The 18423-nt window shown below is 31.5% G+C and overlaps 2 protein-coding genes across 3 annotated transcripts in view; one reads left to right on the top strand and one right to left on the bottom strand.

The window, feature by feature from the left end:
* LOC149479386 (uncharacterized) overlaps nucleotides 1-2737 on the bottom strand; it is an 82200-nt gene extending 79463 nt beyond the window's left edge. Inside the window, exon 1 of the mRNA XM_089707805.1 lies at nucleotides 2717-2737. The gene's annotated coding sequence lies outside the window, so the exon portion shown is untranslated. The remainder of the gene's footprint in view (nucleotides 1-2716) is intronic.
* A 1800-nt stretch (nucleotides 2738-4537) lies between these two features.
* On the top strand, nucleotides 4538-17315 carry LOC149479385 (uncharacterized). 2 transcript variants are annotated; one of them, XM_089708221.1, is made up of 3 exons: nucleotides 4538-5319; nucleotides 9807-10002; nucleotides 15913-17315. In XM_089708221.1, exons 1-3 carry the CDS (start codon nucleotides 5136-5138, stop codon nucleotides 16046-16048), a joined length of 516 nt encoding a protein of 171 aa, XP_089564347.1. In that variant the 5' UTR covers nucleotides 4538-5135; the 3' UTR covers nucleotides 16049-17315. The 2 variants fall into 2 exon arrangements, with proteins under 2 accessions (XP_089564347.1, XP_089564348.1); XM_089708222.1 differs by lacking the exon at nucleotides 4538-5319 and adding an exon at nucleotides 6319-6678.
* The last annotated feature ends 1108 nt before the right edge of the window (nucleotides 17316-18423 follow it).

The raw sequence follows: 18423 nt of genomic DNA, 5'->3' as shown, positions 1-18423 counted from the left end.
CGGGCCGGGCCGCATCGCAACGGGCCGTCTCTAATGGACGCGCTGTTTGCTCCTGCGTCCACCTGTACGGGGCGCGGCGGACCGCCTAGGCGGATTTTATCTAAGAGACGCTCGCCGCTCACATCCGCCTGCCTGCGTCCACTAGACGGGTCGGGGCGGGCCGGGCCGCAGCGCACCGCCGGCAGAAATCCGCCTGCGAAGCGATATCCACCAATGCGTTGCGGCCCGCCCCGGCCCGATCCGTCGCTAATGGACGATGTTTCATACAAAACATAGGCCGGCGTATTTTTGCGTTGCGATGCGGCCCGGCCCGATCCGCCTAGTGGACGCCAGCCATAAGTGTTATGGTACAATATAGCCTTCCTCGATCAATGGGCTATCTAACACTGAAAGAATTTTTCAAATCGGAATCAAAGTAGTTCCTGCGAATGTCCCTTCCCTCCTCACCTTCACCCCGTCCCGCACTACGCCTCCTCATTGTATTAACAGTATACCTACTATTTTCTGTAAATTGACACTTTTAAAAATTCATTATATCTTTTGAATGGAATATCGCGGACTTTCTTGTAGATATTGGTCCATTCTATAATACCGTAGAACATTTATTTGTTCTACTTTCAATAGATTCCGCAGCGCACGCGATGACAGAATTTTTATTAAGGATATAATATTATTGCATTTTTGGAAAGGATATCTAATTTTTTTGAAAATTCAATATAGCCTATGTTGCTCAGTGAAGATGCAGCTTTCTAAAGGTGAAAGAATTTTTGAAATCGGTCCAGTAGTTTATGCGTGAAAACCATACATACATACATACATAATTACAAACATTTCCTCTTTATAATATTAGTATAAATTAGTATAAACATGTAAGTAATGTGGATATCTCATTATTATCCACTTATGTTATGTGAATAATGATAGAGAGATTTGTATCTTACAAATTGCGGGGTAAATTTTCCCTCACATGGTAACCCTAAATATTGTGACGTATTCTTTTTTATCTCTTTCTGCGACACGCATTGCCGGTGTCTATTGGATTCTCTGTCTACGCATATTATACAAATATAGCCGAATAATTGTGATCAACTGTTGTTAAATTTCCGAGCTAAAAGTTTAATTCGTTAAGTACCGTATAATTTATAATCAAATAGGTATACTAAAGTATAAATTGATAGTATGGACTAACACTTTAACGGTTGTTCGAAAATGTAAAATGTTATCGCGCCTTTTAATTAGAAAATTAAAAATTATACTTTACAAGTAGTTCCTTAGCAGAAACTTGAGATGGGGGAAGCACTTAATTAGCGCAGTTGATTAAATTTTTCTTATAACTAGCGAGGTCGGTGCTAATTACTGTACCTACTAGTATCGTGATAAAATATTTCTAGTAGAGCTTCGCTTATTTATTGTTTATACTAGGCTAGTTTGTTTATGTTTACTTATATGAGCCGTAGTTATGATTTGTAAGTTATATATGTTGTACGTAATAAGTTTAATAAAAATTGTTTCAACCTTAATATGGAATTCATCAAAATTCTAATTACATAATTGTTATTTTAAAGAAATAGTAGCAGTGGTATTATAAACACTGCAACTGGTCTCATGACAATCAAACAAGGAAATTTTTAACCGAAACTGAAGCACTTAATAGGAAGACTATCCTACCTATGAATTTGTACACTAACTGTCGTAAAAATAAAAGCCAAGTATTAACATTTTCCACTTTTTTATTTACTTTACTATGGGATATATTTTACATAAACGAATGGAAAATAACTAAATTAAGTACCTAAGATATTAATATATGTATATCCGTACATACAGTGCTTTAAGCAGTGGGAAATTGAACATATTGAGGTCATGTTAAGGCCTCCGTGGTCTCTCACAAAGACAATAGCCATTATCGTATCCCACAAGACATCTGCAAGGTTTCTCAACTATGACGTATAGCTATATACAGCTATGTATACTTAGTGGTTATCTAACCACAGCCTAGCATTCGTATTAATACCTAGATACATTGGTATGATCAAGTTGCGGTACCTTACTTTAAACTAAACATTCATATTAATATGTAAATATTTTAGTTTACTTTAGTGTTTGTTGTGAAATAGATAAAATATTTATCGATCAAGTTTTAATTTCAAAATACTATGATGTCGACGTTATTTATAGAACCTGCCTGAAATATTTAATATTTTTTAAATTTGTATACAATCAAACCATCTTTTGTCATTGACATAGTGTACAGCCTGAGACCTTAATACTATAGTCGACCTTATTAATTTTATGGCTAATAAATTAATACTTTTATGCTAATTAAGATTTAATAATTGAAGAAAACCAATTAAATGTGAGGACACACTTTTAACAGACTTCATGGATCAGTACAATTGCCTTGTACTCAAAAATCTATTAAAATCTTATTAAATTGATAAAATAATGGCTTAAATAAAATACTTACATTTCCATCATAAAAAGCAGTTGTTTTATTGAGCTAAAATAGATTTTTCGTTTTATAGGTACTTAATACCTATGCATTCATGGATAGATAGTGTCAAGAGTTTGATTTCTGGGTCAGGCTTTGTGTAATTGGTTGAAGAATTCATTAGCAGCAGCTATTCATTGGATTTATTCTTAGGAATATATTTAAAATATTTATTTATTTATTTATAACACTTCATTGTACAAAACAATGTACGAAATGTGGTACAAATTAATGAGGTACAAAAATTTTGCACAATAGGCGGCCTTATTGCTACACAGCAATCTCTGAAAAATAGATTTAGAGATGAAAATCAAGCAAAACTTATCAGGATATTGTTTACCACGTACCTACATTTCTAAACTGAACCTTTCGGCAATTTCTTCTCGAAGTTGGGTTTGATATTACGTTTTAATATTTATTTATTTATTTATTTATTTATTTATTTATTTATTTATTAGGTTTACCAGTAATTACATCAACCACATGAACCACTTTACAATTTCATTTAATTAATATAATTTTATTCGAAATAATCATTAGCGTTTTTTTGTCAATAATCCAGTATCCAGTAGATACAAAAATATTGTGATAAAGATTTACTTACGCCAGTATTTTTAATTAAATGTCTTCATTTGTTTCTGTACCATTCATTACTGGCGTCAATATTGCGTCATGTCAATATGGGAGTTAATTCCAACAACGGAAGGAAACAGACATTACGTGAAATATTATGTTACAGCCGCCTCTATAATATTATGTGGGAATTGGGAAATACATGAACGTACTAGCATTGTTAACAAGTTTGCAACTATATTGTTGATGGTACATGTGATATTAAATTAGCATCGCCTGTAACATTTAATTCGCAGTGTTTTATTTGTTTGCAAAACACGCTCGCCTTGCATTTTGGTTCTTACAAATTGGCATTTGTTAAAAGAATGGCTAAATTCTGCTTTCTAAGAAGACAAAAAAGATTGTATGATATGGATGATTGTATTTTGTAAAAGAAAAAGTAGTAATTTATATTAATAAATATAATTTAATTTTAATATAATAATCACATCAAACTATTCGGGAATAATATTTTTTAGACAATCGAGAATGAGGTCGTCTTCATTCTTTGAATATTTAATTATTAAAAAAATATTCTAGACTTGTGTGTATAATATATATGAAAACTTGTCCATAAAATCTGAATTTCTGATCTTATCCTACATTCAAGAGGCAGTATAAATATAAACCAAGCACCTCGAGACTCATGTTAAGAACTGTAGACTAGCGAGGATCGTTATTTTTATTTTACAGCGGTTTGAATGAATAAATATAAACTCTTTGCTACGAAATCCCTTTACATATTATATAAGTGGATAAAATACGGACGAATAAAAGATATAATGTTATATATTATCATAAATTATATGAGCAATCGGAATGCTTGAAGATAAACAACCTAGAGCATTAATTGTTCTAGAGAGTGAGAGTTCAGAGCACTGATTAAGCATCTAATTGTTAAGAGATAAGTAACATGTTTATTTTATACTTAATTTTTTAAATAAACATGTCATATAGTTTTTTTAAACTGTAACAATGTAGTTTATTTTAAATGTTACAATTTTATTTATTTAAAATAAAATTATATTTTTAGGAGCCCTCATCGCCGCGCCGTCAAAGGATGATCCGGGTTTTAAAAATATAACCGATGTCACTCATGTCACGAAATAGTTTTCTGCCATTTCTGCTGATGAAAACATTTTCAGAAATGTTTCAATACCGGCTTAGTTTATTTATGTATATTTAAGTACATATTATAAAGAAACAACATTTTCCCCATAACAACATATTAGATAAGATTAAAAACTGCAACCCTACTCTTATTCGGTTTGACGAGTACAAACAAGCTTGCATGCTAATTATATAAATTCCTTGCGATACATAATTTAATACCGCGTAAAGTAGTGTCAAATGGTTAGATAAGGTCTTGTATAACATTCCTTCGAGTACTTTCTGCAAACAATAGACAGTGGGGTTGTTAGTGTTTGTATCGCAATTTTAGTGCAGTCACGGTGATGACGTTTGAATTAACGCATGCGCGTTCGCGCATTTTACGGTTTTTTGGCAAAGCATAGTGAAACCTCTTTTGATTTAAAAATTGTCGTTGGCACATTACTCACGTGTAATTTCCAAATTGAATAGTAAATTACGTTTCTAATAATAAATAATCCTAAAAGCTTTCATTAATAAATTTAAAATATAATAAGCTAATTAATTAATGATAAATTATTATGATATTTTCTATGAAATGTTTTGAATGCAGTATTGGTGCGTGACGCTCGTCACATACTTAGACGATTATTTAATCCTTGACCAATCGAGTAGTCCTGACGACTAACCTAATCGACACGGTGATTTAGTAATAGATACTATGTCCATTACATTACGACACTAACCTGCGTACCCGTGTTAGACATGGTCAGTTATAATTAAACTAGCACCAAATATCGTCGTATAGAAAAAGTTACCACGAAGGTTGTGTAGACTGTGCAAGAAAAAAAAACAAATTTAAAATTCGAATACTTTCGAAGTTTGAAAACAAAGCGCTCGTTTAAAATTTGTTCGAAGTTGGTGTTAACTTTTTTATTGAACGATGGAGCTTGTGAAATTTTTTTACGTGTGGACTGTGCTAACATTTCTGGTATTACACGGTGTGCTGGTTGGCACAGAGCAGAGTGCGTTCGAATTGCCTGTGCAATTAGTTGGGTTCCCGTTTATCATTATGGCTGTGAGAGTGACGAATTTTATCAAGAAATTATCGTACGCTCTTAGTCCAGGTAAAGTTGTTACTATAAATAATATTTCTGCATTGAATTTTGTATCTATATCTATTTAACTAAATTTTATTATTCTTACTTAGGTACTTATAACAATTAAATATAAAATTGAAAAAGCAATTAATAGGCTGTGGGAAAAGACTCACCAAAATAGCTATAATATATTTTATGAATTTAATTATTGTGGCTCACAAATCTAATAAGATTTGTTAGCCATAATTAAATTATCATTAATAAAATGTTACACATATTTTTATGTCGCAATGAGCAATGCCTTTTGCCATCGTTTAAAAAGCTGATGCGATTACAAAAACTTAATGACGCAGAGCGCTTATTGCGTGAGTTTAACTCGCGCTTGACTAGTTTCATTTTTATTTTATTAATATTTATATGAATATAAATAATAAAAGTTCCGTTACTCCTTCCTTTACTCATTGGATTTAAATTTCAATAAAAATATGATTTTATTTTATTAATTCATTACACAATTATACTTAAAACTAAGGACAATAAAATAAAACCACATTTATTATTAATTATAAGATCTAGGACACACCGGTTGGCCTTGTTCGTTATTATCATAAATTGTAAACATTTACTCTGTTGTTTAGATAGTTTTTATGCTTGTTATAAATGAGCTTATGAAACTTTTTACAAGCCTTCATTAGAAGTTGTACTTAAAAGTGTATTCATGCAAATACAGCAACTTGGGGAACTAAACATAACTTTAGAACAAAACCGTTTTAACTTTGTGTTCACGTTTAAGCAAGGTTGGTTTTTAAAACTGGCAACACTCTATAGTCTATCTAATTACATACAGAGGCTAATTTATAAATATAAAAATCTAAGGATGCTAGTTTAAACAAATTGATATATTTTTTTATCAAGAAGATTCTGCACGAAAGTACAAGTGAACACAATAACCTACTTGCAAGAATGACATAACTTTCCGATTGACCAACGAGACGGGGAAGCCGTTACGTTCCGTGTCACTCACACCGCGCTTTACCATCGTTGCCAGTTCTAGCTGTACCGCTTTAAGCACGTGTAGACTGCGCTTTATTTAATTAGAAAAAGAAAAAAAAAGAAATGAGATAACGCGCGCGAATTTTGAAAATAGAACGCAGATTTATAGTTCTTGTCGTGAAGAATATTGACGGGAAAAAGCAAAAGCTAATATCAAAATGCAGTTTGGTGTAATATGTTGTTCTCTTGTAATTTTGTTAGTTTGTTTTAATAATGTTGCAACTGAAGAAGCTCCATTTGAATTACCAGTACAGCTCGTTGGATTTCCATTTATAGTTGGTAGTGTCAAATTGACGAATTTCCTGAAGAAATTGAGCTATTCGTTAAGTCCTGGTATGTATTCCTTGTATAAGTAAACTAATCTATACAAATATTATAAAGAAGAAAGGTTTGATTTTTTGTTTGTTTGTTTGTTTGTATGAATTGAATAGGCTCCGAAACTACTTGGCAAATTTGAAAAATTCTTTCACTGTTGGAAAGCTACATCATTTCTGAGTGACATAGGCTAGGTTTTATCCCGGAAATCCCACGGGAACGGGAACTATGCGGGTTTTTTTTTGAAAACGCGGGCGAAGCCGCAGGCGGAATGCTAGTAACTAATAATATTATGAGTAGGTACTTGAATAATATAAATGTGTATAAAATTTTGAAAATTAAAATGTGTTAATTACTCGTTTATTCTAATTTTTATAAGAGTGTATATCGATGTGACGAATTTACAATACTTGATATTAAATCGTGACGAATTAACTTTAAAAAAATAAAAGTGTGGCAAATTTACACATACTTTTTTAGGTGACGAATTAACTTTGTGGCAAATTTACAATAACCCGAATATACCTGTGATGAACTTACACATACTTCTTAAGGCATGTGACGAATTTACTTTCAATGTATGGAGTTTTAAAAACGTGACGAATTAACTTTGTGGCAAATTTACAATAACCCAATGAAAATCCATAAGAACAACAATGATTGTATATCTAATTACTTGCAAGTTATTTCACTAGTCAAATATTTAATCGATCACAAATAAATCCTTATTTTTAAGTAATTTCAATATATTTCGTGCTTCTTTATTTTATTAATGCTATAATATTATCAAGCAGGTTTTCTATATTTTAGCGAAATTGCAATAAATGTTTTATAATGTTATTATCATAAAATATACATAATGAATCTCGTAAAAAGAATATTGCCCCTTTTGGGACGGAAGCGAATGTCATTATGAGTAATAAATAATGTAGAGTCAGCAGATATTACTTATAATATATCAAAAGGTTGGTAATATTTTAGTGAGTCACCATACTTCATACCTTCGTACTTTTTGTAAAATGAATAATAATATCAATGATAATAATTACGATATTATTTTGATAGACTCCTTGGTAGTTACCCCCAAAGCAATAAAACCACGAGGGTGTTATTTCTTTTCTCAAGCAGGGTAAGATATACAATTGTGTCAGTCTTGTAAAACATAGAATATGACCATGGAAGTATATGACCTAATTGCCCGTACAGATAATAATTAATCAGAGGCACATATGTGACGTGTATCAGCCCCTTATAATATTTACCGACATCAGAGTAAACTTTATAATTTCATATTACTGATCATGCATAGTATATAGTTAAAAATTTATTAAATTACAACAAACTTGTTTGGCAAGTTACCTACATTAATAATAGCTAACATATAGGAGATTTAAACGAAGCATAATTATGCTTATTATTACAATATAGAGCCATACAAGTCCCAGTAGTTTATTAATTCCGTATTTAAATACTTAAAACTAAGTATTGAAAGGATTTTAACATAACGTATGTAGTTTCAATTCAACAAATGGACCAATAATAATCAATCAAACCGCGAAACATTATTTTCACTATTCAATTTAACCAAAAACAATATTCCATATTTACTCGATACGGGAAATCGTGCCGCTGCATGCATTATTTATATAAACAGACCCAAATTTACGATGGAAGTCGGAGTATTAAATATGTATTTCCGCGTATCGTAAATTTCGGTGACATTTTGCTTCTCCTTTTATTGTTGAAAAGGGCTCATCCTGCCGACCGATTCATGCAATATAATTTAAATGTTTAATTTTCACCAACTTTCAGTTTTGTAAAATAGAAAAATTTATTTACAGATACTACATAAAAAAAATCAAAGAAATATATTTATTTAACAAACGATTTACAAGACACAACTAAGTTGTATACGTTTTAAAATTAAATGTACTGCTATACATTAAGCACAGATAATATCATGTACCTATGTATTAGAAATGTATAATACATTTCATTTCATTTCATATTACATACATGAAAAAACAAATGAAAACCATACAACTGCAATTTATATTTTGTAACAAAATGTCGCACAGCAAGGCAGTAGGTAATTCGGAAGCGATACATCATCCGAACTTTTAAAACAAAAAGCTTTAAAGTGCTGTATAGATGGAATGGATATAGCTTATCCATTTAACGAGAACACTGTGTATGTGATATAAGAATAGATAAATTATAACGTATGCTTTTCGTATATCTAACAAAAAATATTATGGTAAGAAAACTAAAATTTTTATTATCTCGTAATTGTTGTGTGATTACCATAGAAATCTAAATAACAAGACACATAGAAGTGCTGTAATGTCATAATTCGTATGAAAACCGCTGTCGCCAAAATCAACACATTCAAACCGAAAGCTAAACAGTACACACAAGTAAACTATGCCTTTTATTGGACAGCTTGATTTTAGTGAAAACTAACTTATCTATTAAATTAAGCTTTTGAATATGTATCCTAACGCACGAATTTACGGTTTATTTTAGAATAACATCCCTAAGTATATGAGACTTTTTGGTCCAATACGAACAAACGTGATAATAAGAATGGTCGACTGTGTCATTCATTGTTATTTAGATTACTATGGTGACACTCGTAATACTTGTAAATATTCTATAATTTTAAGGAAAAACGGCATTATTTCTAAAAAAAAATATTTTCCGATGAAATATTATTCCTTTATAAGTATAATTACAACTTGTGGAAGAATATCCGCAATGGGAATTGCTGAAACACACCATGTATACACTCATACGTCTCCAGAGCAACTGAACAGTGACGAATGCACTGGTGATGTGCAAATCACCTGAGTGGCGACAAGGTCACGCACGCTTACGACTTCTAGTGTCTTGTTATTTAGATTTCTATGGTGATTACGATACGTATTTCACATTAAGTAATTACTTATTTTTAGTTCAGTTTTAATTATATATAATATAGATAATAAAACAGGTTAACTATATTAATAATTTACCCGTCGTTTCTAGAGCAGTGGATAATGAGGGCAGTGTGATGGTCCATCTTCTGAAATCCCAATCAGGATAAAAAATAACTTAAAATCCTTTCAAATCTTTATACCTAACTTATTTTTCTCCATTCTTTCCAGCCACATACCGCTCAAGAAACCGCCGCGAGTTGACATTCGCAAGCGAACCAGAAACATTCGATGTACAAGAGGTAGAGAAATACATAGTCGGTGAATTCGGTACACGGGCCTGTGTGTTTGAGCGAGTATGTGCTCAATATGCCAAGAGAGCGAGAACACAGCCGAAACCGCAGATGGACTGGCCTGATGTATTTAGGTATGTATCTTCTAAATAATAACAATGGTTTGTAAGGTAATTTTTGAAGTGCAACTTCTTTAGGCGTGTTGAAAGTAAAATTTCAAGGTCATGGTAATACCGTCACGACACGGCGTAAGGCGATCTTTGAATCTTGCCAAAGAAGTTTCACTTCTGACTCGTGTGCTCGGCACACACGATCTTTTTTTTAATAATAGGCTGTTAAAGATTGTAGGGAGTTATGTTTACTGTACAAACATGTACGTAGTTTTTTTTCTTTTTAAATAATTTATTCATATGTAACTAATATGTATTAGATATGTAATATAACTGAATAAATGTGGGCTACTACCCCGATTAATTTTATTCTTATGGCAAAGAAAAATATATTTATAACCATCAAATAGAAACCAAGCAAAGAAAAACATTTCAAAGTCACATGTGTATTTATAAAAGAGAAAGGAAAAGTTAATTATAATAAAATTCAGTAACATATATATTTTGCTACCATTCATTGATTCTCAGAAGGATAGAATTTTCTACCTTCAGTTTCCTTCCCAGAGCAAGCACATACATAATACAGAACGAGTCATTGATTCTCTGTAACTTCCTTGTAAGTCGAGATATTCCTATCACTTTTCATTAAATGAAATCTTAGTAATAGTTACTACTGCCCTGATAAATCGTGGTTAGTATTATAAATGAGAATTTACTATCGTTGTAATATTATCTGCACCAATAAGCCTATACGAAACAATTTCGCCAGCTTACAGTTTGCAGTGAAGTTTAGATTTTATAACCAAGGGCGGATCCAGCTTTAGTGTCAGGGGGGGGTCACATAGACGTGGTCAATTTTCAAAAGCTATATTTTGGTAATTTAATTGATACATAGATTTAAAAAAAATGGTCAAGTGCGAGTCGAACCAAGAGTTCCGTACAAACATTTTTATATGCTTTAATATTAAATTTATGCTTTTTGCGATTTTTTGAAAAAAATATTAAATATCAAGATTCTGTGTTCACGGGAAGTACCCTGTAGGTTTTGATTCCTGGCAACACTTGCGAATGTTGATTAGCATGAAATGTATGTTTTAGCAATTTTTCCTCCATCTGTGCTGACATTGCTTTTAACCAAATTTCAGAACTCTGTGTTCACAGGAAGTAGTACAATACCTATAGATTTTGATTCCCTTGCGATAATGTCGAAATTTGCGATAATTTACGGCATAAATGGCTGTATCTTTTGATTGCATTGGCTTATAAGTTTGATTTTTTCACAGCTATAAGGAACCGTAGATTTGAGTAGGTATTCGGTATGAATTTCAGATTGATACCTGCACGCGTTCCTGAGAAAAAGGGTCTTCACAGGCAGACAAACTTGAAAAATATATAGTTTTTGCAATTATTCCTGTATCTGTACCATAAGATGTTGCTTTGTACCCAATTTCAAGATTCTGAGTTTACGGAAAGTACCCTGTAGGTTTTGAGTTTTGATTCCCTTGCGAATGTCGAAATTTGCGAAATTTTTCGGCATTTACGGCTTATTCGTTGACACAGAAGTTTGATTTTATTACAGCGTAAAGGTATTTTAGACTTGAGTTTTTGGTATGAATATCAAGTTAATACATGTCAGCGTTCATGAGTAACAGGATTGTAAGTTAAATTTTTTTTAAATATTTTTTTATATTATAATCTAAGGAAAAATTCATGCTTTTCGCAATTAGTAAACAAAGTCGTCGTCTCTGTGCCTATGTCCCTATGTATGATTAAATCTTTAAAACTACGCAACGAATTTCGATGCAGTTTTTTTAAAGATAGAGTGATTCAAGAGGAATAGTATATAATTTATAAGATTTTAGAGAAAGCGGGCGAAGCCGCGGCGGCAAGCTAGTCTGCGTTATAAGACGTTTGATTGTACTAAATTTCATGACTCTGTGTACTCGGGAACTACCCTGTAGGTTTTGATTTCTTAGGGAGTGTCGAAAAATTTCAGCAATTACAGCTGCATCTTTTGATTGCGTTGGCTAAAACGTTTCAATTTTTCACAGCATCAACCTAGACTGTAGGATTTCGACATTAGCAAGAGAATCAATACCTGCAGGGAGCACCCTGTCCCGTAAACACAGTCTTGAAATTGAGTAAAAAGTATCGTGTTATAGCACAGATGTAGTAATAACTGCGAAAACCCTAATTATTTAATTAAATTAAATAAAAAATTAATTTTTTAAATAATTTTAAACTAACAATCTAACTGCGAAAACCCTAATTATTAAATTAAATTAAATAAAAATTTAATTTTTTAAATAATTTTAAACTTACAATCCCTTTACCCATGAACGTCTACATGTATTTAACTGATATTCACATCAGAACTCAGGTCGATAATAACTTAAATCTGTTATTTAATTCAAATTCTATGTCAACGCAATCTGAAGAAAAAGCAATTAGAGCCGCATATTCTGTAATTCGCAAGGGAATCATCAATCAAAACCTACAAGGTACTTCCCGTGAACACAGTCTTGAAATTTGGTTAAAAGCAACGACTTAAGCACTTACAAGCACAGATAAAGAAAAAAATCCTTTAAACAAAATTGTAAGATACAACGTAATGAAAAAATATGTTTGCTCGGAGTCCTCGGTGCGCGAGTCCGACGCGCACTTGGCCGATTTTTTGTTGTAATTTGACTGTATTTTCTATTGTTCGTTTGAAAAAAAATTTTGCTATTTTATGTCTTATCCACGAACTGGGATATTTCGATATTTGAGGTTTTGTGTGAAAAGTGAAACAGCAAAAGTTGTAGAAAAAGAATAATTACATACAACTTTACCATTACACTTTTTTTATTATTTTTTTTTAAATCGAAAAACCTGTTATTTGTCCTTAAATTACGACCATAGGTCGACCCTAATAAACTTTTTCTATAATTTTTGTTATATTCTCTTCCGTTACCGTTTGTAATTGATTTCATTGTTCTATATTACTTTTATGTCTCAAAATTAAATAAAAACATCATATTGAACAGTATTAATTTGTTAATTTAAAAAAGTGAATATTAAATTAGTGGTCCACTTTGGTCGTGGACCTAGCCCAGGGGGGGGTCATGACCCCGTGACCCCCCCCCTGGATCCGCGCTTGTTTATAACTTTGTCTATATTGGGCCACTTTACTGTCTAACGTTTTAGGCAGACTGCCAAGCTAAATGGATTTAGGATGAATTGGCCTGCAAGTAACAGATGACCATATTTGTTTTAGTTATATGCTTTGGTGTAATACTTCTTGAATGTTTAAAAATACTTAGGTATTTTTCACTTTTTTGTGCGACAACATTTTTATTACCTAAGTTTTTCTGATGATGAAGCAAGTTTTAAGCAAGTTATCTCTTTCTAAGATGGGGAATGTGGATCAATAGTAAATTTAAAAAAAAATGTATATAAATGTATAATACCTAATTCGCTCAGAAAATAAGTTTGTCCTCTTTGTTTCCCCTTTCATTTATTTCAAAGCACTACCTCGTGTAGTTATTTTGCTTTTACGTGGACGTTAAAATGTCTTATGCAATAAACGTCTGTGCAGTGTACTTAAGAACATAACTGGATACTAAAGAGAACTCTAAACAAAACATAGTTGACTTTAAATGCTGGAAGAAATAAGGAAAAAACATTTACTTAGTGAGAAAGCTCGTAATTACAGACACAATTACCAACCAACCAATAAAACTTTAAGTAAAAACAGGCATTTTTGAATAATGTTATGTAAAATTGACAAATAAAGAAAAATATTTTCGTATACATTTGCAAAAAGTGTCATTAAATATTTATAAACGATACAAAGTTCACTAAAACAATGGTCGTCCTTGACACGGCGCATGAAGGCATGGGTTTCTACGGTTACAAAACTCAAGGCCACGCGAAGCAGGCCAGTGATTGTGAATGCACCGATGCTAAGTGGGCCGTTGATGTAACTCGTACGCAACCGGACTGTAGATAGTATGAGAGAGTCACGTAGTTTTTGCTACATTTTTTGCGCGAAAGGGTTATTAGATGGATAGTGCATATGAAAGGTCAAATTTGAAGAATATGTGTTTCGTATGTCAAAAATTTTTCGAGAAGCTCATTTATTTAGTTCACATATTTTTTAATAATTGTATTATAAAATATAGCTTTTACACTCTGATATTATTAACTCGTATTGGTGCTTTCAGTGGTTTAAATATAAATTTATTTTAAAGATGTGATTAGTTGCTAAGTGTAGATATGGTTTACGAATGTATAACATCGCAATGAATATTTCCTGAAATTTAATTTTAGTTTTGTATGAAATTTAAGTTTAGTTTGTACAAAATACAAAGTTTAACCAATGTAGGTACTTGCTCGTGATTGCTCTCAGTTGATAGCAGATATTATGCAACAACCGCGGTAACTTTCTCTCATCTAATCTAACTTTGAAATACGTCAAATAAACAATGGATATAGGTACTGAATACAAAATATAATAAAATCATATTTACACATCAATGTACTAAAATATTATGTATTATTTAATGCAATAACTATAATTATTAATATTTGTTCCGCGAGTATCGTAAAATTAAAGTCATTATTAAGGTTAATTCTGAGATTTAAAAAGCTGTATTTCAATATAATCAATTTAAAATGAATCGTCTCGTGTGTGAAGGTTAAGTTTGGAAAGCAAATGTATTCATGACTTGCTAAAATTTCTCAATCGCATTCGTTGCAATCGAATTAAATCATCAGAATATACGAAATAAACTTGTGTTCTTATTATAATAAGACTCTACATATATTTTAAAATAAGTATGATACGAATTTAATTATTTTATATTGAGTTGTCCTTGCTTACTTTCAAGTGTCATAATTTAAGCAGAAATTATTTTAATGTAAACCTTTAAAATAATACAACACTTCGAAATAATAGTCGAACTATGAAAAAACTACGTTGCTCTGTTGTGAATAATAACGTGGACTTTTTTATTCTTCACACAATTCAATTATTATAAGTATAGAATTAATGTATGAATAGCCGCGTCCAGACCGGCTGAGCGCGGCTCGCGAGCCGCGCTCAGACTTCCTGCTCGCGAGCCGTGGCACCAGAGCTATTTGTGAAAAGTTCCGAGCCGCGCTCGCGAGCCAAGGTGAGCCGGTTTGAGCATTCAGTTTATCTCCGTATAACGATGGAATACCACGTTTTAGCTGCTGCGGCGCTTGTGTTGTCTGGATATGTCATAAGAAAAAGAAAAAAGAAACAAAAAATCTGGATTAAAAAATTGTACCAAAACCGAAATTTTTATTTAAATGATCTGGAACTTTCGAATCCCATAACATTTTGAAGCTTCCGTAAAGTTGTATTAAGCGAATACTGTCTTCTTTATCCATTTTTGATCCTGGCTCGCGAGCGTCGTTAAGTCCGTCCACACCGGGCGAGCAGCTCAGACTGAGCCGCCTTTGAGCATCGCCAAAAACCGACAACGCATGGCTCGGGGCTGAGCGGCGCTCGGCCGAGCCAACGTGCGCCCGAGGAAGCCCGAGCGCCGTCCACACCGGCCGAACTATTGGCTCGCGAGCGGGACTCGCGAGCCGCGCTCGGTCGGTCTGGACGCGGCTAATGAATATAATATGAATAATAAATAGTAGCTAACGATAGTTGAATCATGACATACTTTGACGAATGCATTGTGTGCATCAGTGTGCCTTTTTTGATGATCTAATGTTGTGTTACTAACTTATCTTAACATTCTATCTACCTTTTTACTGATAATAAATATAATCATTGATAATATGTATATAATTATAACGTAATTGTTTCTTTTGACCCTATAAAAAACGACCTTATTATGAATAGTATATGAATGAATAGTACCGCATCTTTTATCCTTATTTATAGTATAGTAATAAATGCTTTTTCTTTTCCAGCCAATACAAAAGTTCACCAGACCAAGCCAAAGAACTATATCTTCTCAGCGTGTTTCTAGGTGACATAGTGGGTTCCCCGCAACTTTGTCACCAGTTGGGCAAACGAAGAGGCTGTGATGATTCCTTGTTGAGATAAAATATAATTGTTTTATTTTATACGTTTTTGTGTTTGTAGGAAAAAAGGTGTGTGGTTGTAAGAACGAAATACATAAGCTGTTTATTGATTATAAAAGTTTTATTGCCATGACTAATCTTTTCTTGCAATTATATTCAAATTTTATGCAAATACATATTCACATTAAAGGTTACCGATTTCACAGGATAAAACAATGAATATCCTAACATCCAAACACTTAGATTTTTTATATAATTTTATGATTGTGTATTTCCCAGTAGATGAGGTGAGGTCTTAAAATATTGAAATGTTAAGTGTACATATGCTTTTTAATTATAATAGTTTAAAATGTTTTTTTTGCATTGATAGTTAATACTATGTTGGTGAAAAGAATTAGATTAATAGATTGTTTGTGGATTTAATGTTTTATATTTGGTACTTTTAAGATTATTTGGTTTTTGTAGAGCATTGTTTGGTATTGTATAGCAATATGAAGATAATTATTTTGTATGTATGTACTTAGAAATAAGCAATGAAAAGTTACCACGTCAATTAATGTGATGTATTATTAAGTTAAACGGTTGTAAATAATAAGCACAATTTTATTATAAAGATGATAAATTTAAAATAGAGCTAGTTTCACGATTGGCTGAAAAATCATTTTTTGGCTTACATTTTCTCATAATATTTGTCATTAAATTATTTTTAACTGACTAATATAATAAGCCAATAAGAACTTATTCAGTTGTGAAACTGGTAATTAAAATTTTAGGTTTCCCTTAAGATAAGTAGAAGAAATTGTAAACTTAGAAACCATGTGTTAAATTGTTAAAATTTTGTTCAATATAAGATGTAAATTAGAATAAATTTCAGAGATACCCAATTAGAAAGAAAATGTGTTCACTATAAATAGTAATAAAACTTTATTGTTTTATAATAATTGCATGATATAATTTAATATTGAATGTAATTTATTATTATTACACATAACTAGTAGTTGTAACAAGTTTATATGTGTTTATATAATTTAGTTGTATATTAATCGCGCGCATCATAAGTTACCTATATTGTGATGAATAAATTCGTTATTAGTTTTTATAAACTGTTTAGTTATTTCTCAATAACTCAATACATGAATTATTATTAAGTATACGTAAGAAATCTCGTGAATTCTTCCTCTTAGTTGCCAGTTTATGAAGTAATATTGGATCTTATTTTGTTATTATGGCTTCGGAATTTACAGTTCATACTTGGTGAAATGTTTACTAATAAACTGGATTATTATTAACATTGTCTTTTTTATCCCGAATCCTTAGAACTATACACAGAAAGATATAATTTTTTAAGTTTATGTGAAAAATATTCTAGAATAGTCAATATTGATCTAAAAACCTTACATATACTTTTCAATCGAAAATTACAAATTAATATTTATAATACAGTAAGAATAAGCGTAAGCATTACTTATTATAGGTTTTAAAGTAAATTTATTAAATATCCCAATATGACATAATATGTTTGAACGCGCTAATCCCAGGAACTACTGGTCCGATTTGAAAAAAATTCGGTGTTAGATAGCCCAATTATCGAGGAAGGGTATAGGCTATATATACCACCACGCTAAGACTAACAGAAGCGGAGCACTGCGTAAGCGTAAGTAACATTATCCCGATTTAGGTCATAGATATTTATAATAAAAGAGTTATGAGCGATAATCACATCAAAAAAGGTCATACAAAAAACAATTTTATCACATCATTAAAAATCATAATGGAATTATTTTACGATATTATAAACTAGGATATAGCCTATAGGGCCGTATATATTTATAACATAATAAAAATTTGTAAAAGCCTTCTATCCTTTTTCTCATAATATTGGCCTTAAATTTTAGCAATCCATCTTTAACATCCGAACATGTAGTGTAATTTTATGCTATAAGAAAGCCTTATTTAGGTAAATTTACCAGAATCTTAATTCATAATCTATCTATATTTTAAACAATAAAATCGTCTTTTATTTTGCAGACAAAGTACAACAGGTAAGTACAACAGTTAAGAAATCCTATCCAATTCTTTCCTATCCGACTAAAATTAAATCGAATTATTATAGCATATGTCATGAGTTTTATCTTCCACACGAAATAGATAATCTGCGTTTTTATAAACCCTGTAATAAAGCAAAACAATAAGTAGGTACACATAGTACATGTATGTGATATTCTTGACACGTGAAAGTGTATGAGCAACAGGAAGGTAATAAGGGAATTTTAATAACTATTTAGCCTCTATGATTGTATTAAATTTCAAAGTTTTGCAATGTTAAATATAATTATTTTTTAATATTCCCAAAAATCTAACGATTCTATGAAATATAATTATTTTGCATACCTAATT

Source organism: Colias philodice, chromosome 20 (genome assembly GCF_061535455.1).
Source record: "Colias philodice isolate Cphi_HAF_F1 chromosome 20, ilColPhil1 Martin Lab GWU primary, whole genome shotgun sequence".
Taxonomy (NCBI): Eukaryota; Metazoa; Arthropoda; class Insecta; order Lepidoptera; family Pieridae; genus Colias; species Colias philodice.
Note: the sequence above shows the minus strand (reverse complement) of the source record. Positions and strands in the feature narration are given on the sequence as shown.